This window comes from Charadrius vociferus, unplaced genomic scaffold (genome assembly GCF_000708025.1).
Source record: "Charadrius vociferus isolate BGI_N301 unplaced genomic scaffold, ASM70802v2 scaffold828, whole genome shotgun sequence".
NCBI classification, from domain to species: domain Eukaryota; kingdom Metazoa; phylum Chordata; class Aves; order Charadriiformes; family Charadriidae; genus Charadrius; species Charadrius vociferus.
In genome coordinates this window covers 304,445-313,629 of record NW_009649708.1, presented here as the reverse complement: position 1 = coordinate 313,629, position 9,185 = coordinate 304,445, and the positions used below count along the sequence as shown (strand labels likewise).

At 44.7% G+C, this 9,185-nt stretch overlaps 1 protein-coding gene across 1 annotated transcript in view; it reads right to left on the bottom strand.

The window, feature by feature from the left end:
- Nucleotides 1–9,185, bottom strand: part of UBE2D2 (ubiquitin-conjugating enzyme E2D 2) — a 45,073-nt gene that overhangs the window by 20,472 nt on the left and 15,416 nt on the right. The window contains exons 3-5 of the mRNA XM_009890691.1: nucleotides 5,206–5,237; nucleotides 2,099–2,240; nucleotides 14–53 (exon numbers count right to left, since the gene is read on the bottom strand). Of these exons, the coding sequence (XP_009888993.1) occupies nucleotides 14–53; nucleotides 2,099–2,240; nucleotides 5,206–5,237 (214 nt within the window). The remainder of the gene's footprint in view (nucleotides 1–13; nucleotides 54–2,098; nucleotides 2,241–5,205; nucleotides 5,238–9,185) is intronic.

The following is a 9,185-nucleotide window of genomic DNA, read 5'->3' as shown; positions in this document are numbered from 1 at the left end:
ACAGGCCCTACTGAACACTGTGCTGGAGGATCACGTGCCAGATCATTCAACTCCTAGAAAACAGGAAAAGTTTATTTCATTTAATTTCAAATCCAATCATGTTATTGCTAAAAAAAGCTGCTAGTAGCACTTTGGCTATCATTCTTCTTCACGAACATAACACTCACATCAGTGAGTTTTCTGAAACCACAGGGATGGCAACACCACAGAACTAGTAGCCAGGACCCCACAAAGTAAAGTTGCATCATAAATTCAGGTACGTATATGGCATACAGTTACCTCTCTAGGTTTCGATACACTATTAAATCACAGCAACCCTCATCAAGTCATAGGGTCTATCAGGTTTGCATTCATTGATAGTAACTTAAGAAATCCCAAGCATTATCGAGGTATTATATACTCCATTATCTCCAGGTCACACAGAGATAAGACGGCCTCAATCCAATGACTCTCAGTATCAGCCTTATTTTATCCCCTGTATTGTAACAGCTCCCAGGTTGCTCCAGCTATAGTGATCTAGTTTATCATATCAATCCTGCAGTAGCCTTTTTGCAGTATACAAACCTTCCATAACCTGTGGTTATTTCATCTCCAGATGCATGTACCAGCAAATACAGGTGGTTACAGGGAATAAAGCACAAGGCCTCCTATACCTATAGAGCTGCCAGCCCAGGAATGGAAATCTTCACTTTTTAAGTACCTGCGTCAGTCAAATTTTCCTCTGAAGAAATCCTATTATGAGTCTCAACTGTTCTTGCTGAACGGGTTGAGCAATTCAGAATACTCCTGAACTACAGCAAGTTTCAATTTGAAGCAGAATTTCAGCCCAGATCAGAAAAAGACTCCACGCTGTCACCACTAACTCACATTAGCAATTTGCTCAGGAAGTGGACATTTAGTGGAAAGTGCAAATAGAGTAAAACTTTAAGTCAAACTTTTGTCTGCTATTTCTGGCTCAGGCACTGACCTGCTTTGCATGACATGCCCAAACATATTAGCTTTTTTCTGTGCTAGCTCAGTCTAGAGAGCTAAACATAACACCAGACAACCATTACGAAGGCAACTAAATCTAGCCTTCAGGAAATGCTCCGTTCCAGTGCTGTCTCTGGGCCGCTGCGCATTCAGCTTTTCACCTCACAGCCTGAAAGGGTTACTTACCAGCAACAGTCCACCAGGGAGTTTCAGATACCAGAGTTATCTGAAGCTTTTGGCAGACAAAACATTTAAGGACAATGATCCAGAGACAAGCTGATTGCAGGAATGGAAAAAGCTTGTCGCTTAATGGCCTTTTGTTATTTACAGGCAGTATTTAAGCTCTTGAATAGATGATCTCTGGGAGTTCCAGCTTCTGCAAGAATCGGGAGGCCACCACTCACCAAACCCTCTGTTACAACAGAAGAATGCTGCCTTACATCACACAAGTGAATCTTGGGATTTCCCCCTCAGTAAGTAGTCTCCCAGAAGCCTTGCAGTGGCGATACAGATACAAAGCTTTACATATCCCAACTACTGTAAAGCATACACAAGTTCAGGTTTGCTCTCAGCAGCTCCCAACTTTTAAAAAGCCCAGCTGAAAGCCTCCAGACTTGACACCAGACTACTGAAGCTTTTCTAGTGCTCCTACTGAGCTTCTTACAGCGCTGACCCAAGCAAACCTTGCTTCTACACTTCGTGGTTCACCACAGACTTGGACAGGAGTAGATACTGAGCACACAGCACCTGCTGAAGAGCCTACTCCCTCATGAAGATGAAGAGCATCTCCAGTTATCCTCCGAAGGATGAAAGCCCTTCAGAGTTATCAATTCAGGGTAGCCAGCTTTAGCCAAGTGAGGATTCCTCCCTTACCTCCTGGTTCCAAGTATCAGCTAGCATGAAGATCAGTAAGTTGCTCTCGCTCCCCGCCAGCACGCTTCACACCTCACTCCTTTAACCCCAGAACATGAAATATGTCAAGTATGATCCTGAGAAAGAGAAGAATGCCGCTCCACTCTGGAGAAGTGCACATACTATGCCAGTTTTCAGATAGCGACAGTCTGAAAAAATACAGCATAGAAGACTGCACTGTGTGCAGCTTCAGCACCAGTAACCCAAGAGTCACTCTGTGCAACCGCTGCAAAGGAACATGCAGCCACTTAAACGCAACTTCACTGGCACCTGAAGGCCACACGCTTTCTTCGTTGTTCTTTGTAGCTATGACTAGACTGACAAAGTGAGCCTCCACAAACACAACTTCAGAAGTACTGAAGTACAGAAGTACAAGAACTTAAAAACAGCAATACGCCTGCTCCTTCTAAAGGTGTATAGAATACAGTCCACTTCCAAATGTTACTGGACTCTCATCTTCTGGAAAAGACAATTTAATGCTACAGTACTCAAAACCCCAAACGCATCTATTAAAAAACCCCACACATCTAAACCTCCCTTACCACTTCTCATCCTCTTCACTCCTGTTTTATGCATAAATACAATGCAACAACACTAGACTCGGAAGGAGTTGTAAAAATCCATGCTTTCCATGTAAGACCATAACCTAGTATGGATTATATTGAAGAACCCAGCATGCACTTCCCTACTCTAAAGTGGAAATAGTTACAAACACAGGTCGCAGCTTGAGCACACATTCTACCAGCTGGTAGAACACCCAGCTCCGAATCTGCCCTGATGTTCACCCTGCGTCCTGCTGCCCAAAAGCACCACTTCCCCAGACTGGATGAAACCATGCACCTTCAGTGATACCACAAGGTACACTTCACAACAGACAGGCAACAAAGACATTCAGTTAGTAGCTGCCCTGTTTCCCATCAAAATGCTATTTCTTCCTCTTCAATCTTCAGTTCCAGCTAGAAGGAATACTTCGGTTTTCTGAAGCTGTAAAGAATAACACAACTGTAAAGATATGACTTACAATGAACACTCATACCCCTTGTCTCAGTGATGCAGCTCACACCTAAGGCAGCATTTCAGGTTCTGTTCTGTAAATTCACAGATTGAAACATTAGAGAATAAAAGGCGCATGTAAAAAGCAGCACATAAGCTCTTGTGCTTGAAGAAGTTTAGCAACAACTCTCAATCCAAACCTCTGCGATACAAAACCTCCCAGTTTTTGTAGAACAAGAGGTTGGATAACAACAGGGAAGTTTAACCTCCACAAGACACCTCTGGAACACAGCCTCTCACCGCAGTAGACTGCCAGTTGCCTCTGCACTGGAAAGGCTCACGTGTTGCTGGATGTCCTGGCAGCACTCAGGATCGCTTTAACATGCCATTCTCTTTATGCTAGTAAGGCCTCCCCTACTTGTCAGACTTGCAGAGCCAAGTTTAAAGACAGGCATGGTAGCTACGTACAGCTGCATTTACCCAGGCAGGAGGGAGAGAAGCATCCACCGCCACAGCGGTCACTTTGCTTTTGGAAGGCTTCTGTGCAGTTTCCAAGGTACTGATAGCACAACATCAGACCTAGGAGGGTCTCTGCTTCCAGATGCTGCTGAGGGAGACTGAGAACCAGCTGGTTTCTAACTCAGAACAAACAACTGGAGTTCATATAAAACCGGAACTCATAATACAAGTTACAGCTACAGTTCAGTATCATCTACAAACCAGCCATTACTGCATGCATCGGACCCCAACCTGCAAGGTCTGCTGTATTTCCCTGTGATCCAGGCAGACTTGCCAGTCAGTGATCTTGACAACACTAATTTTAAACCAAAACATGAAGAAAGCCGTAGCTGGTTACTGTTTTAGACAGCTTCTGATCCTTAAGCACAGGCAGAAGGCTTTGCTTTAGGAACTTAAAAGTGAAGATTCCAGCAGCCTTTAGATGAAGTTTCAGTTTGAGTTACTCAGCTCCCAGGAGGTTACCTCACCACAAATTGCCTTCAGCTGGAAAGCCAACTTACAGAGCTTAAAGTTTCTGCCATCTCCCCTACAGCAAAACACCCCTGGGGTTGGGCCCACGGCTGCGGAGCATACCATTACCTTGACCCATCTTACAGTGAAAAGCATTAATTAGTTCCTCAGCAAAAATGAGGAAGTGGAAGCATGGCACTAAGCAAAGCAAGGTGCCAGGTGTCTTGCCCAAAGGCCGAGTTGAACAGAACTACTGCATTACACCCATGAACTCGATATCCTAAAAGCTACAGAACCCGCACAAGAAACTGACATTTAGGGTCCAAAAGCAGGTTTAATTGTGTTCACAAGTTCCCAGCAAAACAAAGCCCTACTCAGGCTCCAGGAAAGCATTTTAAGGAAGATGGAGTGTGCTTATGCCACAGATGCCCTAGCCATGCTTGCCATCAGCTGCCAGCAATGCCAGAGGGCACACAGCAAAGCCAGTGCCACAAGTCTCACTCAGCCCCACACTACCCACCTCCTGTCAGTCTACTTCCCAGCTGCTGGTACCCTGCATTTTAAACTTATCTTCATCAAGGAGTTCACAAGCTGCACTGGAAGTTTTTAAAGCATTATCAAACACCAGTGTTTTAAGTCTTACCTTAAAGTTTAACCCTGCACATATTTGAAGTTATAATTATGTTTTAATTGTAAACTCCAAAGATATCTGTTAGAGAAGTTCAAATTTGTTCTTCTAGATAATAACCTCCCCAGTCTAACATGTTCCTGGCAAAAAATGCTCTGTCCAGAAGATAAGACTAGTTTTAACAACTACGTTAATGGTAATACAGCCTTTAGGAAGAATAACCAACATAACTGGCAACATCAAGAAGCAAATAAAGAGCCTTTACCCCTTTAGCAGTCAGTTCCAGCTATTTTATAAACCTTGGTGCACAGCAGAGTTCCCCAAACACACTCCAACACACTAAGTGTACACCTCCAACAGTCAAAGATTATCTACAGTCCTTTTAGCTTGGACTCCATGGTCTTTCCTCCCTACTCCAGTTAGAGCTGTTTTCAAACTGTAATTTACTGAGAGACCACATCATTAGCTTGATTACAAGCCTAATTTTTGCTTCAGGTTGCTGCTGTAAGTGAAACAAGCTTTTAATCTCTGACTTTAGCAAGTTTATTTGCCTGAAGCCCCTGAACCCTTCTGTGACAAGCAGTCCAGGGCTACATTACAAAATCGTGATTTATCTAACCAAAAAGGAACTTTCAGCCACTTTGCCATGAATTGTTAGCAGCTTTCGACAGTGCAGTCCCAAGCAATATGGAATCAGGGCCAAAGTCAAAATCAATAGTGCTCTGCCTTACCTCAGCAGCAGGACCAGAGCGCCGAGGAGCAGCTGTGACACAGACGGTAGGTTAGACAAGAGCCTGCTGCATGTTCCTTGGGCCAGCAGGTTCTACCTCTACCTGTCGCTGAAGGTACTGTGTAGGGCGAGGTGTAAGAGACCAAGCAGAACCTCTGTACAAGGCAGCGCTCACCAAGGTCACATCACCGATTCCCTACAGCATCCATAAGTGCGCTCCTGGCCTACAGGACTGGTGCAATTCCAGAGCATCTGCCATTCTAAGGCTACCACCCCTGTTAACAGAAGCATTTTAATCTTCAGGAAGATTTTAATCCTTTCTGTTTGACAGAATCTGCTTTTCCAATGCTTGAAACAGCTCAGATCCACTGACTTTGACTTCTTACAAGAGTCTGCAAAAGTTAGAGGGCAAGCAGTTAAATCAGTAGCATAAGAAGAGTCAAGCTGCACAAAATACAGGAATAACCAAGGTACACGTTATAAACAAGCTCTGATGTAACTGTCACCTTTCATTTTATTTTTTTTTAAGCCTGAACAGCACGAGGACCAAAACAACATCCAACTTCCTCCTGGTGTGAAATCTTGAGTATGAAAAAGCCTAGCTAGCTAACAGAAGCCTAACCAGTCTTCTCTGTACTAACGACACCAAGATATTTAACACAGATGGGCTGTGCTGGCAGCTCCACGAACGCAGCAAGAGGCCGTAACGGAAGAACCAACTTGTTCCCGCTGATTGCTGTAAAGCAGAACTGGTAGCACAGAAATAACACAAAAGTTTGCTCAGCACAGGTAGCATGCTTACAGCAGGGCTAACACTAATGTTGTTCAATTAGCCCGTCAGCCTAATGCATCCTGGCTGCAGGCAGCATTCATTTTGGCAGAAGTGATACTTAAGCATCTCAGGAGGTCAAGCAGCTCTGGATTACAGGGAAACCCATGGTCATCCACAGCTGAACAGGAACAGCAATATGGAACACAGTTTAGTTCTGCAAAGCATCACCTGGTTTTTGGGCCTACACCTTACAAGCAGTAATAAGCCACCATTCATCTGCTATAAGAAAATGCTTTATGTCAGCAGGGCTGGAGCACAGCTTCCAATTTCTCCTTTCATAGGGTCCATCAAGCAGTTCACATGGGGGAACCCATAAGACAACAAATGAGCCTTTTCCTTGGTCTCCCATTCAAAGAGCTCCAAATAGTGCCCTAGTTATGCAGTTATAGGTAACACATTTCCTAAAGATAAGCAACACAGATGGGGATGCGACTGAATCCAAAGTGCTTAAACCTTAAAATGGAAGGCATTCATTCTCACCCTCCAGTATCATTCCCATCCTACCCCTGGATATCTTCACATTGCATTTCTTATAAAATATATACATGATAAAATAGAACACCTATTTATATATATAAAAAACAATAAAATAGTTATGCTTCACTGTTATCCCCACACTTTACAGGGACTATGGCTGGAATCACTGCCCAAACATTTCTCACAAGAGTTCTAAGTTTTAGACCTGTGAGCCAGTAAGCACCCACGCAAGAATTAAGGACACCACTGCCTGAAAAACTGTGGTGAATAATACAAGCAGCAATCTGATAGCAGGTCTCAAGTCCCAGCTCTTTCGGAGCATCTGCTTAAAGAACAGCTGCTGCTGCGCACAGAACATATTATCCCAGCTCAAGTCTCTGGACAACCCCAACCATCCCACCAGAGGACATGCTGGGATGGACCATGCAGGTTCTTGCACTCTGTCACGCACCAGTAACACCACTACTTACCCAGCTGCAAAAAACTTCTGCCCCTCTTGCAGCCCAGAAGAGCTCAACATGCAAGAGGCCATTTCAGATAACACTGTTGACACTGTACAAAAGGTTTATACTCCTGGGACTTCCTGCTCGTTTCCAAGTTCTCATCCCCACATTATCCAAGGACACAAGTATTTTGGAGAAAACCTCATAGTCTGTAGTCGAGCGTAAAAAGCAAACTGCCAAGCACAAGAGCCAGTGGCAAGATTGAGACCTGAACACTGATATATCAAGACAGAGAATACCCTCTAAAAATGCCTAAGCAGCAGCTTTCCTTCCCATTGCTTCTTTGTACTCAAGTCTATTGGGATTACTCCTACTTGATCCACATTCTGCAGGCTTTTGTTCTTGCCACAAGGTGCAACAGCAAAGGTCGGAAACTTGCTGTTCCCCTCGTTATCCTGACAGTGATGGTCACTACACACAAGATACCACAGCTTTTCCCAGAGACCAGAACAAAACCAAGATGATGATACGAACACTCTCCACGGGGTTTATAAAGCTGGAGTGTAAGCAACCAGTGATTATTACTGAAGTAGTTAAGTGAGACAGCCACAGTAACTCAAATTAAGAGTGCTCCTTTCTAGTCTGTAGCTTAACTCCCATCTAACTTTTAAAGCACCCAGACTGCTGGAACAAGCAGTTTTACTTCCCTTCATATACTTTATTGGAAACATCGCCCACAGCCTTATCATCCCTCTTCTCCTCAACAGCCACCACGCTTACTCCACTGAAACACTTGGTACTTTGCAGAGCTCAATATACACCCCACTGCTTTACCGATGCTCTCACTACTTCCCAAGGCTTTAAGAGGCTCTCGTAACCTTACACAGTCCCCATTATCCCTCAGGACTCTTCATCTTTGAAAAGCAGCATGAAGAATCGGTCCCCGAGCACCCAATGTTAACAAAGGCTCGACACATTCAGCTTCTCTCCTGTTAAAAAGAACACAGACTAGGAAAAGAAGTGCTCTGAGTGAGTGTTGAACCCTGAACCCCAGCACATACTAAACTACAACAAAGCACCTTCCTCTGCTTCCAGAGTTACCCGACAGAAGACATACCCTCCCCACAAAAGCCCTGTACGATCTGTGTCTGTCCCCCACCCCCAGCAGTCACATTTACCCTGTTTGAGCGTTCACTGCCAGAGGTCCGTTGTCTGTTCCGACGGCAGGCCCACGACCCGCTCCCAAGGAGGAAGTGCTCTTTTGAACACCTGCGAGCCCACAAACACACTGGGGAACAGCCTTCACCACGTACTGAGTACAGCTAAAAAGACGGAATGTTGCAGACAAGCGATACCCAGCTGGAGCACAACTTCCTTACGTAACCCGCTACCATACGCTTATCTGCAAATTTCAATACACTAAAATTCTACTCAAAACCCTTCCCTTTCAAGCTCTAGTTATTCCACAAGCATACATAAGCCTTCAGGCCCTCTTCAATTTTCTTCTCCACCTTAGCTCTAATTTGATCAGTACGACACACAAAGCTTCACAAAAACTTCAAGATAACCTACAATCAAAGCAAAGATGTTAACATGTAACCCAAATCTGACGCCATATACCAAACAGAGCTAACAAACTGATCTTAAATATTGGGTAGCACGTTTACATCTAGTTCTGGACAAAAATTAGATTTATGTAATAATCGAGACCAGAAACCCTATGGGAGGACTGGCTTCTACACCAGAATCTTACATGGAGACTCCAAATTGACAGCTACATGTTTTGCAGGGAAAAGGATATAAATTCCCTGTCTGACTCACCAAAATAATAGAAGTGTACTTCAATAATCCTCCTTCCCCCTCCCCGGTAAAACATACTACGATGATCAAGCAGAGTAGGGTCTTAAGACTAGAGGGGATTCAACAGCAGTGCTTTTCCAGAAGGCCGGGACACCAAGCATGGCTCACCTCCTGGTCCGGGAGGAGAAGGCACCTCACACGCCTCTCCCTACAAGTCTACTCGATGACTCAGGTTGTAGAGCACCGCTGGGCTCCAGTAAAGCAATAAATCATCCGATTACGACCAGTCGAACGCGACAAGTTTACATGCCCTACCGAGACCGGCACTCCTGGAGGATGGAGAAGCAGCTCCCCAAGGAGCTACGCCAGAACTTCCAGACGGGCAGCCTTTCCGCTCCTCCGGCCACCTTCTCCCGACACCGGCACCCC